The sequence below is a fragment of the Arvicola amphibius genome, chromosome 12 (genome assembly GCF_903992535.2).
Source record: "Arvicola amphibius chromosome 12, mArvAmp1.2, whole genome shotgun sequence".
NCBI lineage: Eukaryota > Metazoa > Chordata > Mammalia > Rodentia > Cricetidae > Arvicola > Arvicola amphibius.
In genome coordinates this window covers 147,875,719-147,900,094 of record NC_052058.2, presented here as the reverse complement: position 1 = coordinate 147,900,094, position 24,376 = coordinate 147,875,719, and the positions used below count along the sequence as shown (strand labels likewise).

At 43.6% G+C, this 24,376-nt stretch overlaps 1 protein-coding gene across 1 annotated transcript in view; it reads right to left on the bottom strand.

Annotated features, from left to right (window-relative positions):
- The window catches only part of Agbl1 (AGBL carboxypeptidase 1), a 693,592-nt gene that overhangs the window by 580,454 nt on the left and 88,762 nt on the right, over window positions 1–24,376 (bottom strand). The window contains exons 7-15 of the mRNA XM_038313425.1: window positions 22,549–22,711; window positions 21,375–21,439; window positions 16,053–16,169; window positions 14,456–15,012; window positions 12,928–13,011; window positions 12,634–12,720; window positions 10,215–10,363; window positions 9,111–9,198; window positions 395–539 (exon numbers count right to left, since the gene is read on the bottom strand). Of these exons, the coding sequence (XP_038169353.1) occupies window positions 395–539; window positions 9,111–9,198; window positions 10,215–10,363; window positions 12,634–12,720; window positions 12,928–13,011; window positions 14,456–15,012; window positions 16,053–16,169; window positions 21,375–21,439; window positions 22,549–22,711 (1,455 nt within the window). The remainder of the gene's footprint in view (window positions 1–394; window positions 540–9,110; window positions 9,199–10,214; window positions 10,364–12,633; window positions 12,721–12,927; window positions 13,012–14,455; window positions 15,013–16,052; window positions 16,170–21,374; window positions 21,440–22,548; window positions 22,712–24,376) is intronic.

The window sequence follows — 24,376 nt, the reverse complement described above, 5'->3', positions numbered from 1 at the left end:
CTCTCTCCTACCATCTACCTCTCTTGTCTAGTAAGGAATCCTTTGCCACACCTCTACCCACTTTGACCCTAATTCATTGCCCATCTGACAACTCCATCCCTACGTGTGAAGTTACTAGAGAAAGAGCCCCTTAAAGATGACCCCAGCTCCTACTCTCAACCAGTAGACAACTTGGGCCTTTAGAACAACACTGATCATGACCCAGCCATGTGCTCCAACCAGGAAAGGACAGAGAACACAAGCCAAGGTAGTGATAACAAACATCACTGTCTTAGAAAAGCAATAACTCCCATCCCTTTGCTCACCCCTAATGCCAGGCTCTCTGGAATGTTCCCAGAGAAACCTCTGAAAGCCCTTTCTCTCTTGCCAGAGTAACAATGCGGTAGGACATTACCATGAGGGTGGAGTAGGTGTAGGGATAGTGATAGGCCAGGTAGCAGGCGTCCTCGTCGTGGGGAAAGGTGAGAGTGAAGGTGAGGGTGTAATAGCGCTTCCCGGATGCTCCATCCACGGCAGCTGCGTTTGCACGGTAGTGGTTTCTAAAGAAAGAGAGTAAGGAGCAGCGTGAGGATAAATGAAGAGGAGGATGAGATGAAGAGGCAGATAGGGTGGGAAGGCCCCCATGAGTTCTACGTGGCTCAAACCTCCTGTGTCACATATTGACAAGAGAAAAATTATTCGATAATAAAGAGCACTCGTGGCTCCAGGCAAGTGAATCCGCTGTCAGCCACACATCAGTTCAGCCACACGCAAGCTTGACCCAGCGTCTCCCACTTGTGATAGACATACCTTGGCTTCCCTTGCTGCATCTGCAGGTGAGCGCTGCCTAATCACTGTGCGGGGGGAGGGGACAAAAGATGGCACAAACAGCTCTGTTTCCTATTGTCCTATAGCAGATATCCAACCAAACTTTGGTTCCCCAGTCCTTGTCATTCTGCACAAATCATGTTAGGTACAGCCGATTCCTTTCATTTTGTTTTATTTTTGCTACGTCATGTCCAAAAGCTGTATTTTGTTGCACGTTGCCCATCCTCTATGTATGACGCTCTACCTGCCCCTTCTTCTGTGGTGTCCCATACGTTTTGGAGGGAGAGATAAAGATATCCCATTCAGAGATGAACACAACCACCATTTATTCTTGGTGCTTTGACCATTAATGAGTCTCTGTATTAACTGTCTTCAGCTATAATTATAAACTTCTCTGGTGAAAGCATAATACAGCACTAAACTATGGAAATCAATCAGCATGCAACTCACACTCTCTGTGCCTGACAAATGGATTTATAGCTATCACTACTAAACTAATGCGCGAAACCATGCCACACCAGTTGGGATTTAAAGGGGTATTTATTCTAGGGGTAAAACTTACAAAACACCAACCGTCAGGAAAGGAGTCTAGTCGCTGAAGCAAAAGCGGGAACCAAGCGCGGGAACCAAGCAGCGAGCCCAGGCTTGCCGCTCAAATAGACCACGCCCCAGTGGGCTGGTATTTCAGCGGCTATTGGCTGAAGGAGCGGAAGGCCCTCCGGCAGCACAGTGGGCTCGTATTTCAGCGGCTATTGGCTGAAGGAGCGGAGGATGCTCCCGCAGCACTAAACATTGAATTTCATCTCAAGATTTTTCACAGATGTCCTCTTTTGTTACTACTGTAATAAATCATTGTGCAAATGAAGAAATGAAAGCTTGGAAAACCTAGTTGACTTTAAAGCCTGATACAGGATTTGAACCCAGATTTCTCCAGCGGCAAAGACTGTTCTTTTCACTGCACAGTAAGTTCTTACCAAAGGAACGTCTTTGTCATCCCAGAGGTGACTCTACTTCTTAAAGCTTGAGAATGCACATTTACCTTTGTCAGAGATGAAGAAGCAATTTTGCTACTTCAGAGAACAGAATCAAAGTAAATTGCCCCCAGAAGTGCATTCCGGGAAATGTTTTCCGTACACGCTGCCAGTTACATTCGCAGTTTGCCTGTTGATGTTGAGACAGCTGTACAGGCTTTCCTGAGAAATGTTATCATCCAGACTGCATGGTGATGCAAAAATACACATAACACCAAAGACTCGAGTTCACCTCGGGCATGACATTAGCTTGTTGCCTCATTGTGAACTTTTAGGATTTGGGGTGAGGGTGAAGGAAAAGACAAGGAAGAAAGAAATGAGTATTTGTGTGTTCTTGTAAAACATAGAAACTGGCTATCCTTTTCTGCTTTTAGCTGCCTTCTTGCTCTCCTTACCACCCCTAAGCAGAAAAAGGCAGTTGTGCACGAGAAGAACTAAGAGCACACTATCCTCTTTCCTGTGCTGTTTGTGATGTTTTGATTTTTATCAAACTAAGGGCAGGTGAATGAGAGGTTGTCAGGCCTTCCAACAGCAGCCCAGTAGTTTTCTTCCTTCAGCTTCTGTCTGCATGACAAGCTTGAGCCTTTAATTCCAGGAGAAAGAAGATACCCGCGCACCCCCCCATAACAAATCAGGTCCAAGAGACTGTCCCACACAACGTTTGAATCACACTAATAGTGTCTATTTCCCATGCACTCAGAGAGACGGCTTTAAAAGAGTATCTTTCCCCATGGTCTTATCTAGATCTTGAGATTTAACTGGGTCTGTTTTTCCAGATTTCTCCGAAATTTTGAAGTTTCTCCAAAAGCTGAGACTGTGGTTATTAGAGAGTATGCACAGAAGCAGATGGCGCCCAGAAGGCATGTGAGGCACATGTGTTCTGTCTTTATTTGTTTTCTGATTGGACTTGCAAGGGCTCTGATGAAAAAAAGCACGCTTTCTTTCTGTCTAGCTGAATAACAAATAGGTACTGGTCAGTTCCAACTCCTAACCAAGAGAAATGAGCCAGGGACAGTGCGTTAAAGCATGAAAGAGTGTCCAATCTAAAAATAATATACACGTGAGTAAGCAGTTGCACACACACACACACACACACACACACACACACACGAATATGAAAACAGGTAGAAATATAATCCAATGCCTAAAATCACCAGGTTCTTTAATCATAAACAGTGGGGGAGAGAATCAAGCATCTTGACTTAAATATAATAAACGTACATAAGAACCATTTGTAGCCCTCTTATTTGGCAATAGCTTTACTGTTTCATAGGTCTGACTGTGAACTATGAAGAAGAGTAGTTGCCTGCAGCCTTACGTATTGAGACTTTGTAGGTTGATCCCTATACACTGAAGTCACATCGCAAGTACATTTACCCAACACAAACCTAACCCTCCTCCACTCTGCTACAGAGAGAGAGGGCAACAAAACATCTGTAGCAATCCTTATGTTCTTCACCACTGGAACCAGTCATAGACTCCAAGCAAAGACCAGTCCCAGTGGAACGGGTAGAGAACTAGCATGAGCTACGACTGTGATTTAAGATTCCGTGATCCCAGTGACGGAAAGGAAGAATCCAGATAGTAGTTTTGACTACATGAAATCTTCTTGCACATGTGCACATGCAAACACACTAGAGCACATGCACACACACACACACACACACACACAGGTACACATCTCTTGTATTGTCCCCTGTTGCCTAAGGGTATCAACTCCCTCCCTGGCACTTTCCCAAGATGGTTGTATCCTGTTAGACCCGAAGAAACTGGAAACCGAACATCAGCCTATAGAGAAGGAAATTCAGCTCTAGAAAGTTTTGCTGCAACCTCTAGTGAGGAGTCTAAATTCTGGATGAATCTAAAGAAAATGGCAGACTTTACCTCTGGGTACTTTTCTGGCCATCACACTCTAAAGGAGGGGACAAGGCTTCCAGACAATGTTTTTCCGAGTCCTTGGATAGTGTGTCTAGTAAGTTTCTACAGCAAAATTTGGCTGCCATGATTCAGTTTGTTGATGGTAGAAAAAAAATCGACCAATTGGTTAGTTCTGATTTCTCAGTCACATACTGAAGGATGGCTTCAAGGCTGTAGCGTTCAGCCTTCCTACATTAGCTGCTCCCAAGGCTGCCAGGGCATAGAAAGCCTTTGGCGTCATCTTCATTTCTCCTGTTCCCTCTTTCAGCTCAACTATTTCCCCTTCCAGGAATCCTTCCACAACATCCCACATAGTCCTTAGATACCTGGAGCTCCCTCAATGCTAATATCCACTGAAAGGACCGGGCTTATTCCGTTGTGTGTTGTTGTGCTTGGCATTTGTGTGTCATGCCTGAGCACAGTAACTGTTCATTTGAAGTTGACAGAGAAAATGGAGCTAAGACTTCCTGAGTAATAATTAACATGTCTTGTCCGTCTTAATGTTACCCTTTCAGGTGGTGTTACGTTTCAGGTAAAACAACCCTTTCTAAATAAATGCTTCTTATACATTCTACAGGTGGAGACGTTGGGGCTCAGTGCTGCAAAGTATCTTGAGCAATTCCGCATAAGCAGGACTCGCTCTGAAACCAAGATTCTTTTCGTCATATAATTTCCCTCTTAGAAATGAACATAGAGACGGGAGAATTTTTGTCCAGTTCAGCAAGTAAGAATATGGAGTTTTGATCTGTATACACCAGGACTGCTACAAATTTAGAGTCTAAAACAAAGAAGGAATATAAAAGAATCCAGCAAGAGCTAGCTCTTAACTAGTTAAGCTGAGCTGTACACTATGACTCTATCATCAGCGCTTGACTCCTTTAAGATGGCTCCAGTAATCACTGCTAACAACTATTTACATGACTTGAATAGCTACAGTATTCACTATTTTGACTACTGTGTTTTTTTATTGTGTTATTATTTTATTATTAAAGTGGCCCTTTAATCTTCAGAGCTGCTCTATGGAGGTAGATGCCATTTTTATCCTTAGTTTATAGACAAAGAGGCTAAGATTGATTAAAGTTGGGGTAATTTGTCCAAGGTCACTGTGGTGAAGGAATGGTGGGAATGTACTCCCAAGACCAATTCTCGCTTCTCAGCATCTCTTCTGGGTAGAAAAAAAATCCGACTATCAGCATGCTTTCAAATCAGCTGGATGCTAGACAGGTCATCCTGGGACAAAGATGACCTGGGCTACACCGACCCAGCTGCTCCACAGTTAAAAGCATCCCCTTCCCTGACCCATTCATCCTCAAAAGGATTCGCACTTTGGTACCCATAAAGCCTTCAACGAGGCAGGAAGAAAAGTACACCGGGCAGTTACAAATCACATCCATCTCCACCTGTGCTCAGAACCAGCCTAGGAGGTTGTGTGTCATTTCCGTTCTTCTGTGAGTGTGAAATTAGCAAACACCAAAGCCACACTTGAATTAGGCAATCTCACAGTGACGGCGGTTCTTTAACAAGGGTGCGTCATTTGACTTAATGGGCTCTAATAAGGCAGGGCAGTCAGAGTCGCCTGGCTTCCCTGTGACTGCAGCACCCCTAATATTCTATATAGCACCAAATCTCTCTCCTGAGATCCCTCGGAAGGATGGATGATGGCAGAGCTCTTGTATGGCATTCATCTTCATGAATGAGCTGTTCCATCTCCTCTCATGAGCGGAGATAAATGTCAGAAGAGATGAGCCGCAGTGTATTACATGGCCACTCAGCGCCGGCAGGAAGTTTCCCTCCCTCTGCCCTTCAGCAATCTAAAATCTAAAGATTGCTTTAGACCAGAGCTGGGAGAGGACTGGGAAAGGCATGAAAGCCACAAGTCAGGCAGGGAAGCTGGCCATGGGGATGTAAATAAAACGAACCAACGTGTCCTTGCTTACTTTCTGAGTGGCACAGAGAAAAAATGAGTCCACCCATCTTGTTCTTCCTTTTCGAATCATCTTCCACCCCGCCAAGTAGAGTGGTCTTGGATACGGAAGCAGAATAGAAGGGGAAATGACTGAGTTGTGCAATACAGAGGCAATATTAGAATTTCTCCTAGAATGTATTATTTATCTAGGTAATAAAAAAGAAATTAAAATTTCTAATGTTTAATGTGGGGATTGACCTGACTAGTCTGTGCAGTCCATGTCAACCCCTATATGACGAGTAATTACAACATCACCTTGACTTGGGAGCAGTGAACTCAAACCTGCTCCCCTGCTTTTTTCAGGGAGAGATTACAGAAAGCACACTAACTTCTATATCAACTGTTTTGGGGCACGGAGCGAGCGCATCATCAATGGCTCCAACTAGGCTCTTGATGAGCCGGCAGTAGGAATGACCTGTCCCTCCCTCCGTCTTTTGCTTTTAGCTTCTGGCAAAGTATTTCAGCCTCCTGAAGCACATTTGTTGAGGGATCTGTAGATCAGCTTCTCTAAACTACCCCTCTCAGGGCAGGCACTTGCCTTTGTAATGTTGAGAAGTCACAGATTGATGACATCATGACATTGCAAACACATATAACAGGAAAAGAGCCAACTGTGTACGGATGAGCCCCAGACCTTCGTCCTAGCTTTCTCAAGAGTGCTATGCAGAATCTGGTTAGATGTGGAAAACCACCACGTTTGTTCAAATTATTCAAAAGTGTGGTTTGCACACACACGCACGCACGCACGCGCGTGCGCACACACACACACACACACACACACACACGAGTTTTGTTAATTCATTTGTTTCCGCAGACAGGGCCTCACTATATAATCTAGGCAAGCCTAGAATTGATGAGAATCCTCCCGCATTAACCTCTAAAGCTCTGGAATTTCAGGCATGGGCTAGCAGTCAACCATAACTATGGTCTCAATAGTGAACTCCATTGCAACTGTATAGTGGTGCTAAGCTACCAATAGAATAAAAGATGGAGCAGATCTCTGTTTCATCTTGTTTTCTCATAATTTTAACACTTCTATGTTTCTCAATGTATGAAACAGCACAGGTAGGTGAAATCTTTAATTTTAAAGGAATTTATGAACGAATGTTTATTAACTAGGGCACGGATAACTATGCCTCACTGCTAGTAGTGTGCTATCAAAATAACTTGGAAGCTACTTGTAATCGATAACCATTAACGGCGTAAGTCAGCCAATATACCTTTGAAACTGTTCATTGTTTCTGATGAAATGGAAGCCTCGTTCCTTCCAAGATTTTGTTGCCTTCATGCTTGCTTTTAGCCACCCAGATGCCACACTCCTATTTCTCCTCACATTGAGCATCCTAACACCCTTGAAAACAAGACATTCACGGGGAATTAAAGGCACAATGACAGCAGAGCGTCTGAGTTCATACGGACATAGAGAAGACGAGGAAACAAAAAGGTCAGGCTCCCCGCCCCGCCCACTAACACTCCAGAGAGAATAAATGCAAGAGCAAAACAAAGAAAGGCTCTCCCACAGATCGGTTCACAGATTGTGATGGGAGACTGAGTAGAATACGTGGTACGGTAAACATATTTCACAATAGACAGAGGTGTTGTAATCTGTGGGTGAAGAGCGATTGCGCGTATCTGGCCTGTTGCTGCGCCGTATTGTTGGAAGCGTACTGTGGTGAACGATTGTAAAACAAACCGCATCACAATGCCGCAGCCTTATCCATTCATCTCTGTTACATCCACGAACAGAATATGAAAAATGAACTACATTATACATGCATGGTTTTCATCTTACCCCTCTGTTACTCCTTAATCACATAACAATTGTCTTGTTAATGAATCTAAAAGCTATTAACAGTAGCTTCCCTTAGGCCAGCGCTGTGCTTTCGGGTATGTGTCTTCATCCTTCTCCTCCAAGGGGACACCTGCTCTCCTTGGACTTTATTCTTGCTCCCCAGTTCCAAGAGGAGCCCCCCTACTGGCGAGCTCTAGTCTATTGGTTTCAAAATGCAAAACCTTGTGTTTGAGCAATCCTCATATACCAGACCCTAGCAAGTTTTATATTAAGTCTTTTACATCTATTGACACTAACTGTTTTCAAAGGAAATTAAAAGATATTTCTGACACAATAAAAATTAGATTCCATATTTGTTCCCTGCAATTTTGAACTCTACAACCCTGGGGTGATTTTTAACCTAAATCTCCCTGTGCCATAAAAGGAGTCCTAGGGGGTCCTAAAATAAGTGGGCCAGGAAGTAATTGCCATTTAGGGGAATGGAAAAGCCAACAAAGCTGTAATATTTTACTATGCTTCTAAAGAACGTATGAAAATACTGCTTGGATCCATATCTTAATACATCGAGGACCGAGGCTGCCAACTCCTTTACTGCGGATTGTTCGTCAACTCAGCTCTGTGCGTTCTGTGCCAGTGTTACCTCTGGAGTGATTTCTGCTTTTATCCAAACAGAACAACAAGCCTGTTGACCTTTCCCGTCAATACCATAACCAGAGCCCTGAAGCAGAGAGACATTAGGTGTGTATACGCCTTCCCAGACGCTGATAATCAACCCCAACTCTATATTATCTGCTGGCGGAACGTAAGGGACCTGTTGTAACATTAGAAGATAAGCCTTACTTTGGTCGAGAAAAAAAAAGGCAGTAGGCTATTGATTTTTACGAGATCTGGCAATGAGTTAGAAAGGCACTGTGTAAAATCTACCTGTCCTAACATCCCTTAGCCTTTATTTGTGTATTTGAATTTATGTGCATGTAAGAAAAATGCCCATGTAAATAACAAATCCATTTATTTCATTAAGAATATGGATAGTTTAAGTTTTCGCCACAAACTTGCTGAGTAAATTGATGAAGCCGTTGCTGCTGATTGGAGACTAAACATGAATAATGTAAACTTTTCCTCCCTTGTTTTGCGCACAAAGCTATCTTGTTATGGAAGAAGGTACATGTGTACACTTGTCATGTGGTCATGTCCCTGCACGCTTGGAAAGAAAAGCACACATGCAGAGAGAGGGACAGGGCACAGCCTCTCAGACTTCCTGTTCGTTGGTTCCAGTGAAAATAGGTGAGGAACTAAGGCTTCAAGCACTACCGATAGCTTCAGTATGGACAACTTCTAAGACCTGGCAATAAAATTCAAATGTTTAAACAGTCATGTTTGAAGAGAAGCTAATCATTTTCCAGTAATTCCAAAATCCCCGAATGGGGGTTTATTTAATATGTACCATTTCATCTAAAATGTGTCAAGGCAAGGTATTGACAAGTATGGCAGACAAACGGGTTATGGATGTTTATAAAATCAACAGGGGAAAAAAGTCAAAAAGAGAAAAATTTGAGAGCAAATGTCTGTGCAGATCAAATGAAGCCAAGTGACGTACTTGTAGTAGCAAATTTCAGAGCCTGTCCGTACCCAGGCAGGTCGGCCGAGAAGAGCCTCTTTCACAGAGTACAGGGTCGGCTGCATCCCTATGGAAAAAAAAAAGAAAAGAAAGACTTAAACCACAAGAAAAGGGAAGAAGCCAAATGACCCCCAAAGATACTGAGTTCTTGATCCCTCAAGGCTATGCTGTGAACATTCATTATATGTGGTCAAAGAAACCTTTCAAATGTAATTCAATTTAGATATGGAGCCAAGGTGATTATCCCTGCGGGTCCTGAATGCAACCATGGATGTCCTTATCAGGAGGAAGCAAAGAGAGGTTTGACTAAAGAAGAGAAGCAATGTGACCGGAGACATTATAAGTGTGCTACTGGCTTCATAGAAGGAGGTGCCAAAGCCAAGGTGTGCAAGAAAAACAACCCTGCAATTAGAAAAACTACATAAATTCTCCCTTAAATATTCCCTGGAGAACAGAGCCCTGCATACACTTAAAACCCCATTTTTCAGGAAATGAGTGCAAGAGTCAAGGCTCATATTTTCTTTGTTGGGGAATGAGTGTCTGTTCTAGGCAGTATGGAATAAAGGCAGACCTGAAGTCGTATGAAATAAAGATGGTGCCCACAGTTATTCTTCATTCAAAGCCACCCCAAAAGCCCAGTAAGTGAGCTTTCCCATGTAGATCATGGGTATTTAAATCTTTCCAGTGTATTCCGAGTATGTAAAGCAGTGCCCAGGTAGAATTTGAAGCGCTCCTGTCTTGCAGCAACCAGGCCAATATATTTAGTCTTATGATATTTAAAAGATGAAAAGGAGAAATAAGCGAGAGCACCTTCCAGGCTCCAAAGTTAAAAATCTGCATCTCCGAATGCAGTGCAAAATTGTGTGCACCACTCGCATTCTGTGGGAAGTGAGAAACCCTCCCCGTCCTTCCGTATTTACACCGCGCCCTCCATTAGCTACTGTCCCCCTGGCAGGCGAAGGTCACCAGTCCATCCTCAAGTCTTCTGGGCCTCACAAAGGGCTCCTGACAATAATCCAAACAATCAAGAAGTTTCACCGTCCACGATATATACAGAAACCCCGGGGCCCCAATAGTTCGTACCATAGTTGAACTGGCTGTTGGGTTTCTCACAGTTGATGACGTTGAAGCGGTAAGGGATGGCAGCCTTCATGCCGCTCACCTTGAAGTAGAACCACTGCTGGTGCTGGGAGCTGTTGACGTCAGCGTTGACCAACAAGTCATACTCGAACCTGTAGAGTCAGAAGCGAGATCAAACGGTGGAGCTGCTCTTTGAATAAAAAAAGGTGCTATTTTTGTCTACTTCGTGCACACTCTCCCATTCTTGACCCCAAATAAATGACATTTGTCTTAGTTAGGATTTCTATCGCTGTGACGAAACACCGTGACCAAAGCAAGTTGGGGAGGAAGGGGTTTGTTTGGCTTCCGCAGTCATTATTGGCGGCAGTCAGCACAGGACCTGAAATGGCAAGCACCTGGAGTCAGGAGCTCATGAAGAGGTCGTGGAGGAGCGGTGCTTGCTAGCTGGTTCATCATTACTTGCTCAGTCCGCTTTCTTATATAACCGGGCACTACCCATCCAGGAATAGCACCACCCACAGTGGGCTGGGCCCTCCCCTGTCAATCACTAATTAAGAAAATGCCCCCCAGTGAGAATTTATGGAGGAACTCTCTCAACCGAGGTTTCTTCCTTTCAGAGAACTTCAGTTTGTCCTAAGTTGATACAAAAGCACCCAGCACATTGTTAAGTGGTAATTACGGAAGGATAGAGCTTGGTACAAGGCATGAGAGTAGATGAAAGCTAAATGATGAACCCCACCCACCTCTCACCCTGTGGCTGTCAGGACCCCACCAATGAGCTCACTGTGCAATCCCTGAAGCAGACTCCACTGGGTGGGTAAATCAAACCCACAAGCAATTCTATGACTCTTGCTTTCTATTGTTCCCATAGTGCTGGCTCAGAAAAGCGGTCATTAAAAATCCTTACTGAAATGTTCATTTTCTTACAATTTACTCGGTGGCTCTGACTATAACTGATTTCTTGAGGGTTCTGCTCTCTGGTCAAAGGCAGATCTAGAGAGAAAGAAGTTGAGCTACAGCAGCAACTTGGGCAGATTCTGGACTGAAAATGATCCAGGGAGGAGACTCTTAGGTTAAGCATTACCTCCTGGGTCCCCCTCATTTGACTTTAGAAATAAGAAACGAGGTACACAGTGGGTGGTTGGTTTCCTTTCTTTAGAAACCTATGGGTATGTATAGCTCAATGCAAACAGAAGCCATGGGACAAAGCAGAGGCTGAGCTGATAGTAGGAGAAGTAGGTTGGAAAGTTGGCGTGATTGTCTTTGTCTTTAGCCCAAGCAACTCAACTCATTTCAGTCTTATATGTCAGGCTTTGTTGCAGTTGTTCATGTACAAAAAGAAAAAAAAACAAAAAAAAAACCAAAAGGATTGTATCATATATAACTCTTCCCCCGCCCCCCAAAAATTAACTTCAAAAATGACATGTTAAATCTGAGCTACACTAAGCTCTAAGTTTGTCATGGTGAGCATGTGTCCCTGCATCACAGCATAACGGCTGAGTGCTTGCCATGTGCTACGTACTAATCCATGAGTTTTATGCGGACTAATTAATTTTAACAAAGCAGGTGTTACTGCTAACCTCATTTTGCAGGCGAGAAAAGAAAAGCATGGAATGGCATAGGCAATTCAATCCTAGGCCAGCTAAAAAGAGGTAGAGGGAGCCATGGTTATTGGATTGCAGCCTGTGAGGCTACTATAACATTAAGTCTCATAGACTGCAGGATTTATCGAAGTTCACCCATAGAAGAAGGCTTGTATAACTAAGAAGTCTAGTTCATTCCATGGCAGACTTGTCTTGCATCAAAGAAGCTTGTTAAAGAATTATTTCACTGCAACTGGAAAGAGGTCATCTCCTTAGCGTTAGCTTTTTATTCCCATCCCTAGTCCGTCCTAGGTGTGGGGTCATTTTCTCTTCATAAAATCTCATTGGTAGCTTTTGCCAGAGATGTATAGCAGGGTCCCTGAAATGGAGGATGGAATTCAAGATTGTTGCCTCCTAAATACAGCCCTGTGGAATTAATAGTTCTCGAGAGGAGAAGGAATTGGGAATGTCATGTACCCTTCTGTGTCAACAGGGTCCGGCCTTGGAATAATGGCATAAATATGTACCAAGAGAGTCTCAGACACTGAAATATGGAAGTGCTATTTAGAACATAAATATGCTATATAGAAACATATGTATGCATATGGTAAACAGTTCACCTTGCTAAGTTATCAGCCAATGAATTCCTTCATTGTCTGTTGACAAACATTTGAAAAATGGGAGAGGAAAACTTATTGATAGGTAGCATTTGCCAATTTTCTTGGTAAAGATACTATCACAATACTACTTTGAGGTCGCTGAACAGATAAGGGCAAGAAATGGCCAAGCACTGCTCTCCTGTGCTGACAGAAACCATACCTGTAGCTGTTCTTACTTACTCTCGCACTTGGATGGCTTTGCGAAGATTTCCTGATTCAAACTTGGAGTGGAATCTTAAGCAGTCAGAAACAGAGCCTTGTGAAGGCCTATAGGAAGGAATATGTAAACATGTCATATTTCTATGCTTAGACACAGTTCTACATTTCTTAAAGCTGTCTTTTATAATTTTTGAAACAGAATAGTCAGCATGCTGGTTTTAGAAACAGAAGCGGATTGCCAACATGGAACACATATATTAACTCCCATTAACAGAATTCTCCATATTTCCCATTCCATGGATGTCCGAGACCTACCAAGGCTCATCTAAACTGAAGACGACTTTATTTACAACATCCCTGGGCTGGAGGAGCCTCCGGATATCCTCCAGTATCTTGATCCTTGAAAAGAAAATTGGAAGCAATGTAAATGTTGGTGCCCAATCTTATATCTCAGTCTTAGAAGTCATTAGAAAAACACAGAAAGAAAATCTGCTTAACACTGCCTCAGCCTTAGGATCAGGGGTACAGAGAGCTCTGTCCTTCTGCTTCCCCTCTTTAGGAAAGCACTAAGATACATGAGCAGTAGAACGCATGGGAAAGTAATGGATTTCATTTAAGGGATTCACAGCTTGAAGGAAGTCATCTAGAGAATCTGGGCTAGGGTACCAAAGTTCTTCTGGCTGTGTGAATAAGAGATTCCTCTGCTCCGAGGGAGCTTTGAGGGAGAAATTGCCACTATTGACTATCTGCATCCTTGAAGCTTGTGTGGCTCCATCCCGCAAAGCTTCTACTTCGTATTTATTCCACATTTGTATTCCTTGAACTCTCTTCTCTAAGTTAGGCCAGCCTTCTGTCTGAATGAAAAAAAAAATATCTATCTGTGAGATTTAAATAAGAGGGACAGAAGAAGTTGAAGAGGGATTTCTTATGTCTCCTCACATTCCCAATTAATCTTGCTGACTTAGGGTAAGAGAGCGGGGAAGTTGAACTGAACCAACCCAAAGCCTGAACTGAGAACCGAGAGGCTCTGTGCAGAAGTAAGATGTGAAACAGACCACCTACAAAGTCATAAGCATGAGGGGCCTGACCGTGGCATTCGTGTTGAGTGAGATCAGTCAAGAATTCAAGTAGGAACTGTTCTTGAACCCTATCATCAAAGGAATAATTTGCTGAAGACATGAAATTTAAATTAAACCAAGATTCTGGTCTGCACATTTGACTCTACTGGCTTCAAATATGTATAGCTGTTTTTTTTTTCCTCCAGAGAAATATGTTTTCCTTCCTTTTATCAGATTTAATTTTAATCTCACTGTGCTGATCCAAAAACAATGCAGTCTTTCTTGAATTCTGGCAATAATCTATCATTTAGGATTTCTGCCTGGAAGAAAACGTGGGGTGTTTTTCCCACCCCTTCCTCAGTGATACAGCAAAACCACTCTCCAAACACTAGGAATAGAAATATGCTACTATTCTCTATCAGGAAGAAATCAAATGCCAATTTGTAGTAAATACAAAAGAGATCTCAAGCAATCAGCTCCTTGTTTTTCTGAAAAGCTTCCTCATAAGAAAGGTTTCAGTATGTAGAGACGCTGGATGATGTTCCCTGCTGTGATAGCTTAGATATGATTCAAGGGTTTATATTAGAATAATCCAAGGAATTCTCTGCCCAGAAATACATGCCTACCACTACCCCACATTTGCTCTATCTATGCTCCAGTTTAGAAGCAAGATTATGTGTCTCCAAAGGGCTTTAAGGTACTCTGGGCTAATGCCTACTTTCCAACAGTGTGAAGATATTTTAAAGAGAAAAATCTATGACTTTCCAAGTCAGTAACACCCTCACCTCTGTACTCCCCTTTTACGATCCAGCATGGGCTGAGCAGTGGGAGGTGGACAGTGACCCCAGAAATCAGGAAAAGCCATCATCTCAAATCCCACAGCTGATCTGGTCCTCACAGCATTAGCCACATAAAGATGCGGATCGTGGAAAGGTATGTGCTCGGGATGTGTGTGCAGAAGCTTCTCTGCTGCTTCACTGCTTTCTTCTGGCTTGGTGGAGTTGGGAAATGAGGAAGTTATCCTTGGGCAGGAAATTGATTCTATGTCCCAAGCAGCCTCTTCTAGGAAAGCTTGAACGTCAGAGGTATCGTGTCCAACAGACTCTGTCTCCAAGCCATTTTGTCGTATACTTTGGTTGGCATTCGGTATAGGTCTTTGTTTTGAGGACAGCTGTATACTGGACTTCCTTGTCTTCACCATGTCCAGAATGGAACTGTGGACGGTGTCTTCTCCTTCTCGTCCCCAGGAGCTGTGATCCCTGTTGAGGCACTGTTGTCGTAGAGTGGCAGCATTTGGGGTGTCTTTGATGTTCAAATCATCTCCATATTTGGGTTCTAGTTCCTTTAAAGTCAAAGTAGAAAAAAATGCCTCTGTATTAATGTTTCCTTCCAGAGAGAGAATACAATTTGACCCCTATGATAGCCGTCTGGACCCAAAGCTAAGTGTAACCCTTGTGATTTAGGGATCTTTCCAAAGAGTCAAGCAAAGGTGGAAAAAAGAAACCTTTGAGGATAAACGAATGCCAGACTCACACAAAAGTCATGCTCAGAGTGGGATTTGGATGGGTCTAATATAATTCTATACAGTTTGAAACTTTTTTGCAGCCCCCCCCCCCCATTCAATTACAGCCTGAGTGAACAGCCTCATTTATAGAGGCTCCAGTGATACACGAAGGAAAGCTTTCCACTGTGCCCCAGGCAGTGCCTTTGATTTGAAGACAATTCTGTTGGTTTTTTTTTTTTAAGTCTTCACACTGAACTGATTTTTTTTTCACTGAAACTTTGACCACAGATCATCTTCTTCTTTCTAAAGCGAAATAGGATATATCAACTCCTCTCTACGTGTGCCCCTCTCTGCCCTTTGATGTGGTCAGACTCATAATTTGTTAAAAGCAATAAGAAAATAACAGAGATCAAAAGGTAGGTCCAAGACTCAATAGCAGCAACAGCAGCAGCAGCAACTGCACACTGGGTTAGGACTGCCAGATCCAGATTAGACTTTATTGACCAGAAAGCCTGGAATCTGGATGGTGACCTTTAACAATCCATCTATGGTGATGACCTTTCCAATTTGGCAGAAAAACACCTAAATTATACAGAATTTTCATTTGCTTCTTAGTGTGGAGCCGGGGCTCTATGCCCACACAGCAGGTTATGGTTAGTAATGTGTCATTTCATGTCAGTTCTAGAGTGTCAAGCCTTAGGACCCTTGAGAATGTTCTGGTCTCACTATCCTCTTTCCTTCTCTTTCTCTCTTAGAAGGATCTAGAACAGGTGGTGACGGTGAACAATGTAAGCTTCTGGGCACCTCTGTTTGGCTTCTCGGGCCCTGCAAAGAACACACCATACACCATCACGTACACATCATCAGCCTGTGCTTACCTCAAAGCTACAGGAGAGCTCAGGACACAAAGCATCATACTGTGCCAGCTCCTCCTCAGGTCGGTCAAGACCAGGCTTAGAACTCAGTTTGTTCATATCTGTCTCCAAGTCATCATCCTACAAAACAAAGAACAGGTCACAGTCAAGACATCTACCCTGCAACTTGTCCAGACACGATACATACCTGTTCTCTTACCAGGTGAGGCCATGAGTTCTTTATCTTCAGATTACAATGCTAGCACATTCAGGAAAGAATTTAATATACTAGGTTATATTTTTAAACTTAAAAGAATGAGGTCAAAAACCTTTTTACACCAGGTATGTCAGTATTTACCAGCTATCACCAGAAATAAATAATAAACCATGCTATAAGAAATTCTTGGTGTTGTTCATAAATAATAGCATCTCTGTTATTACCCTTTTTCACCTGGCTCCCTTTGCTGTGCAGGTGTTTCACCTGCACAAACATTTAGTGATCTCTTTGTATGAGCAACTGCCTTCCTAGGTACTAAAGAGTCCGTGGTGATGGAACAAAGGTCCGTGGTCCTGTGGGACTTGTCTTCTAGTAAGAGAACTGAGACAGAAACAAAGTAAATGGAACACAGTCCTTTCTAATGGTGGCAAGCATCCTTAAAGCACTGGAGGGTGGAGACAAAATTGGCATAAAGACTGGAGTGTCTTGGTCCAAGGCACGACTGCAGCTGGGGTTTGTGTTGATATCCATGGCCCGTGTTACCACCAAGGGCCATTTGAATGTCCATGGACCGTTCTACCACCTAAAATCATGGTAAGGTCTATGGACCATGTGGCGACTGGAGGCCATGCATATCTGAGTGACCATGGCAATGTCTGGGCTTGTGCTGCCTCTGAGGTCCAGGTGAAGACCACAGTCCTGTGTTGATGTCTGTAGCCCATGTTACCATCCACAGTCAAGTGGATGTCTGTGGTCTATGCTGTAGCCTGGGGCCATGTTGATGTCTGTGGTCTGGGCTATCTCTCAAGGCCTTGTCTGGGTCAGTAGTCCTATTACAATCAGGGCCATGTTTGTGGTCTGTGCTGTCACCAGAAACCAGGTGGAAGTCCATGACTGTGGGCTTCCTGCTGACTGTGCAGGGCAAGGAAGCTTCTTTGGCCGTGTTATCTATGATTGCTGGTGCACAGTTGAGAAAGAGGGACATACAAGACTTCTTTGACCTTCCCTACCCTCAGCCCAACTTCACCCCACCCCAACAAGTAACAGCCTAAACAGGAAACCATCAAAGAGAACTCTTAAAATGTGTGATAAGGATATGGGAGAATAGTTCTCCATGATAGATGGCTTCCTTCTAGCAGGGGCACAAGAAGGAAAGGACTCAGGTCTATTTGAGGGATAAGCCACAGAGAGTTTAACCAAGCACCAGTGAGAATATAGATAACACAGATTAGACCTGGGTTTTTTTGTTTTTGTTTTTGTTTAGTTTATTTTTGTTATTGTTTTGTTTATAGGGCAGAAGGTGGAGGGGACAGACACGGAAGGACTAGGAAGTGAGTGTGATAGGGTATAGGATGTGAAATTCCCAAAGAATCAATAAAAATATTATGTTGGAATAAAAAGACTGGAGTGTGGGTAGCCTTTGGGACGGAGCGACCTGAGAAGGCTCATGAAGGAAGTTACTGTGGCGCACTGAGGTCCAGAAGACACAAAGAACAGCGTATAAAGAAAAGATTCTTTTGAAAGGAGCTGCTTGAATTTGCTTCCAGAAAGGAGATGCTGGAAGCGTGGAGCCTAAGAGGAAGATCACAACAGATGAGGTTTGGGGAGAGGAACACGGCTGGGATGAGCAGCTTCTGAGGAACAGTCTAGACGGCTGTGCCTGTGTCTCCATGCAAAGTTAGAAAGCTCACAGGCTCTCTGAGTTCTCTTCATGGAGAAAATCGTATGAGCAATTCTGCTTTTCTTCTAGACCAGCATCCTGTGACAGCTGAACCGGTGATGCTGACTCTACTTTGAACACATTTGTGCTATTCAAGGGTCATAGAGTCTTACAAATAAAGTACACCAAGAATGATAACATCCCAACTCGCTTCCTTTCCATACCTTAGATCAAATGTCCTTCTTAGAGGACAAATACCTACCACAATGGAGCACATCTGGAAAGCTAAGGAAAGCCCACCAGTCCTGAAGGCCTAAATCAAATAAAATGTGGGAAATAGATGCTTGAGCCAGTGGCAAAGAGGAAAATGTAATGTTCCATCCATCTTACATAATTTTCCTACAAACTCGAATCAAAAGAAAAGTAAATCCCATGAGTTTGGCTTAATGATCCATTCAGGCACCATTCAGGCAGGCCTCCATACCCAATACTCTTGTCTCTTTAGGCTGTGTCTGTGTATGCAGAAACACACATACACAAACACACATATACAAAAACATATATACAAATGCACATATATACACAAACACACATACATACACAAACACCCAAAGACCCTGTGGTTTGATCTTTGCATCTCCAGGAACCCTGACATATCTTATACGGCTATTTATACTCCCCTAACGATGGACCTGCTATTGCATCCTCATATTATCCAAGATACTGATAGCTCCTTAACTATCTAGATAATATTTTCTGACCCTTGCTCCTTAAACTGGAACTCTTGGGCACTGTCTCTGCCCTGCCTCACACTTGCTTGTTCAAATCGCAAGTGCTAATTTGGTCTTTAGTAAGGACAACTCCCAAGTTCACAACATCGTGAACTCTGACAGTAAAAATCAACATCTTGTTTGGTTTTGTATCATACAACCAACCCCCAGAACTTTGCCTGATGTATATGGATCATGCCCAAGAAAGCACCCGAAAGAAAGAAATTCAAAAGGGAAGCAGAGTAACATGGGGGAAGGAGAGTGTCAGTATACTGTGTATTCTTCTCTCCCAACAGTTTGCTCAACTCTGATGCATGTACACACAGTCAGCATCTTATCTCCATGTTCTATTTCTCTTCCTATGCTGACCGTGACGGTATCTAATCAGAGCAGACCTTTCAACCCCTCAGACCTTCTAGTCGCAAGATTTTCTATTAAATATTTTTACTCAGATACAGGTCGCATTTATCTGCAATTTTCAAATAAGAATGCTACAGGATAAGGGCCCAGGTCAACTCTGTGTGTAGAAAAAAACAGGCTTGGCTCCTTGTCCATGTCCCGGGCAGCAAGTGCTATAGCGTTCACCAGGGAAAAGCTAGCTTCTGGAGGGCCAGCTCTCCTAGGCTGGCTGTACCCCAAAGTCACGCCTAATTCCTATGCTACCCCATTGCTCTCCAGCTCAGATTCACACCCGATTCTCATCATCTCCCCAGCCATAGGCTTTGATGAATAGTTTCCAGGCCCTCACCAATTTATCTTCTGCTTCTTTCCCAGCAGGATTTTTATATTTGTTTAGCTTCCACTCCCTCCTAGCTCACCGTCCTCTCCAGAGTAGAGTCAGGGGAAATAGCAGGACTCCCCCTCTAGATAGCTGTGTGGAGTCGGGCGTTGTCATATGCTGTGTCCCCCTGCATCAGATACAAGAGGCAACTGACAGTACATCCGACATCCAGTTATCAGAGTGCGAGCACAAGGGGAGTAGAAGGTGGCATTGATGAATGACTGCAGCGGCCCAGTATTATTCAAATGATTCCGCACGTACTCTGTAGGCCTGCGTGGCCAAGCCACAGCAAAGAACCAATTTGCTACTGATGACTTCAGAAATGATTCTATTTATCAACAAAACCCTGCGAACATCAGACTGTCAATAGCAGTCTTAGTCCAAAGATGGGACTGAGAGATAGCCCCCTAGATGGTTGCCACTGTACTGCTCAGACTGAGAACTCCAAAACCTCTTTCTCTCCAGGAAAGGACAGAAGCGGACAGAGAAAAAAAAAGAGAAGGAAGGAAGGGGCAAGGAGAGAAGGAGAAAAGATGAGAGGGAGGAACCTGTTCGTTTTATGTTTGTAAAACATTTTAAAAGTGCTGTGTGTGTGTGTGTGTGTGTGTGTGTGTGTGTGTGTGTGCATGTGGGAGGACTGGAGGCTACCTGTGTCTGTGGGTACACGTGGGGGAATGTATTTGTGTGTGTTTATGCCTCTGTGTGTGTGCATGCATATATGTGTGCACACATGTGAATCTGTGTATGCACAGAGGTCAGAGGACAACTTGGAGAAGATGGTTCTTTCCTTCTGCTATGTGGGTTCTGGGGGATTAACTCGGAATATTAAAATCCACAGCAATTGCCTTTACCTGCTGAGCCATCTGGCTGGTACAGAAGAGTTTTTAACTTTGAATTTCACCTCTAGAACTCTCTCCTGAATCTTATGCTACAGATGACAAAATTAAAGAACTATAAATGGAGAAACTTATCCAAAACTACATACAGCAGGAGAAGCGGAGACAGAATTATAGAATGATAGACCAACTATCATTTTCTTAAGAGAATGGCTGTCGATTAGAAGTGATTTGGCGTTCCTAGAGATATTTTTGGTTCACGAATGAGCGGCAAAGTGATGGGTGCCATGGGTGACTAGTATGTAGTGAACAGGGATGCTGGGAAGCATCCCACAATGTGTAGGAAAGCCCCTTAAAATAAGAAATATCCAGTCAGTATTCAAGCAATGGCAAAGCTTAAAACAGCTATCACAAAAAAGCAGACTATGAACTATGTTCTTCAGATTGAATAACAGTCACGCCCATTCATTCTGGTATCGTGGATGCCATTTTTACTGGCAAATTAAGTCACTGAAACAAGGAATATGTGGTTCAAAGACTATCCAATGGTTACTATGTGAACTTTGATTTAAAAAAAAAAAGATTACTGACCTCCCTTTCGTGGAACATTGTGTGATAGGGAGCAAGGAGCATCACTTCTTTGGGAACTGAGCTGCACCCATTCCAAGGCAAGGAAGACTAATTCACATAGCTGTGAATGGGGATGCACAGGCCTACATCCCTGTGCAGAATGGACAGGGGATAAGAAAACTGATTTATGAAGACTCGTGAGGTCTAGCAGAATGTTTCCTAAAACATCTTTCTATGCGCTTACAAAGTACACCAACCCTAAGCATGAGTCCGTCAGGCTCATCTGATAGGATATTTGGGTCATAATCAATAGATTTGATTCTACAGTGAGACTATATACTAGACATAGCAAGAAAAAAAAACGGCTTCTGCAAAACCCAACAGCAGTATCTGTGCCTTCGAGACATCACTATCATTGGAGTGGCATAGCTTAGTAAACACAGGAAGTGATATATTTACTTTTGCGTAGTGTCAGTACGGAGAGTCTCCCAAGCAAGGGCTGGTTCACCTACTTCTTTCACGGCCTCCACGTCGGAGTCCTTGTCCGTCTCCTCCTCACCATCATCTTCAAAGTCTTCTGAGTGGAAAAAGGAGATGAAAGAATGAGGTTGCCCCTGGTCTCGTATTTACTCTCTCACGCACGGTGGCTTGCATCTCTGGCAAATAAGGGACCCATTACAAAGCCAACCCACTGCATCCCAGCACACTCAGATGCTCACTGATTTCTGTGGATGCTGTGCAAAAGAGCTTATGGGAGCAGGGTACCCTGATGCCTAGACTGTTGTTCCATGAAAAAAAATGCAAAAATAATTTGGTCAGAAATGACACGCAAATGATGCCGCAATTATCCTCCCACTCAATTTGGAGTGTTGATGCAATTGTGGCTGTCTTAAAGTTTATAGATCACGTGCACACTAAACTCATTGTAATTTTTTTTTTTTTTTTTTGGTTTTTCGAGACAGGTTTTCTCTGTAGCTTTGGAGCCTGTCCTGGAACTAGCTCTTGTAGACCAGGCTGGTCTCGAACTCACAGAGATCCACCTGCCTCTGCCTCCCGAGTGCTGGGATTAAAGGCGTGCGCCACCACCGCCCGGCTACTCATTGTAATTTAGATAGCGCCTCTGTTCCGTCCCTAATTTTAAAAAGGAGGAATTAATTTTAGAATTACCCACTAACCATGTCAAGTATCAGCTGCCACGTGACAAAATTCTCCAACTGGGGGAATTCTGTTCCCCAGAACAAAGATGAGTGCAAACAGCATTAGCGTCTTTTTCTGGAGATCACATCATCCACATTTTCCAATAGTCTAAACGATGTGTTCTGGGGCTTTACATGGTGAAAGTTTTATTTCAGTTTTGTTCCAGAGACAAATTAATTCCACCAATAGATGGCACAGTGAAGGGATTGGGTCACAAGATTGGGAAAAGATTGTTTTTCTTAAATAGATGAGATGACTGCGCGGGCATCCAGTAGCCACCAGGCAAAGCGACAGCACCTAATAATTAGGGACAATGGGAGTGAGCACAATGTTTGTTCTCCCTGCTTAGGAAAAAGTCTTCCCCTTCATATGTGTCTCTAATGATCTTCTTAGAAGATCATGGTTGACCTGTACAAGAACTGCTCGCCATCATTCCCCATCCCTCTGGCATGCTGGAAGATGCAAACACTCCTCCGAAAGCTCCCTTACCTTCAGTTAGAGCTTGTGGCTCTGAGCTGGGGCTCCCGGGAGCTGAGAAGGTGTAGGCACTACTGGCTGTGAGAAGGGGAAGCAGACTCTCGGGGTAGCATTGCCTGAGGATCTGAAGCGCCACAGAGATCACAGGTTCCATGCTCTTGTTGTCCAGGCAGGTCTGAACAGAGAGAATATTCTAGCAGGCACTGTGCACAGCCCCCATGCTGGGACATTATTTCAGATAATGAAATGCACACAATCTAAGTGGACAGGTAACAATCTTACTGGATAAGGTTAAGTAGTTTGAACATGCTAACGGAGAATGGTATCTAATCGGAATCTGCATTCTTTCATTTCAAGGTTGCTGCTCAGATGGCATTGGGAGGAATTTAGTCTGAAAGTAGGCTTGAACGTATTTCAAGGGTGTCTGTATCTGAGGCAAGTCCTTATCCGGGATGCCTGAGGAAAGAGGAGTGACATATTCCTTCAGGCACCCTGAGTCACTGTAAATTATTGCGTAAGGAAGGAATGAGTGTCGGCTGAAATGATGGAAGTCTTGCTTTTGTCATTCTGCTATTATCTGAACAGGAAGATATAAAGGAAAAGGGATAAAATAGGAAATCATCAGAAAAGTCCAAGTAAGTCCCATGTGCCTAAATTGGCCCACTTGTTTGAATCAAAGCCCAGTGTGCAGATCCTGCTCGGTACCTCCTCAAAGCAAAGCAAACTTGGATTTGCAGATGTAATATTTTGATGGTGATAGAACATGACAATACCTTCCTTTGCAGACACTGTGGGGAAAAAATGTAAGAACAAGTTTACTAAATTGAGACAGAGTCGGGGTAGCACGCTAACTAACTCTTTGGCCAAAACACATCCTCTTCTCAAGAAACTTGGAAAATGTGTTGTGTGCTGAACTTGGTGCAGAACATGTCCATGATGAGCCTCCAGTCTGAGAGGGTTAAAGGGCCCAGAAAGTTCTGAGACCAAGACATGATTGAGAGTAAGTACTGAGCATCCGCCCCAAGGCCTGGGCTATGGTGCTGTCCTATTGTGGGACCTCTAAGCCCACATTGCAGGCAGCTCATGAGAGTGGAGAGAGGAAACTATCCATGAAAATGTAGCTGGGGAAAGGGCTCCACTAATACAGTGCTTGCCGTGCTTGAGGCTCTTAGATTGCAAGGACCCACATTAGAAAAGCAGACAGCACAACAAAGCACACCTATGGATCCCAGCACTGGAAAGACAGAGATATAAGAACTCAAAGACTTTAATGAACAGACAACTGAGCCAAATCAGTGGGCCCCAGGCTCAGTGAGAGACCCTGCCTCAAAAACTATGGTGGAAAGGAAATAAAGGCACTATATGTCAACCTCTGGTTTACTCTTCCTCCCTCTCTCCCTCTCTCCCTCTCCTCTCTCTCTGTCTCTCTTTCTCCCCCCCCCCTCACACACACACATGCACACACAAACATGCACAAGAATTACAATGAGGGCTTTGGATACTGTTCAGAGTTGGAGCACTTGCCTAGAATATGTAAAGCCTGCATTCAATCTGCAGCCACCCCTGCACACACACAAAGCAGGCTGCAAAATATAAGCGGGTCAACTCCCAAAACAGAAATGTCTTAATGTAATCAAGAATGCCTCCCTTTTCCCCCCTTTTCCTTTAGTGTGCTCAAATGGTACCAATCAAGTGTCTCTGCGGACACAGCAGGAAACGCTCTCTGGGGAAAATGAATTAGTTGAAGACAGTTCAGCCCTTTGGCCTGGTCAAATGGCCTCAGGTGTTTGTTGTAAAGTTATTAGTACTGGAAAAAAGGAAAATGGAGTGTGGGAGAGAA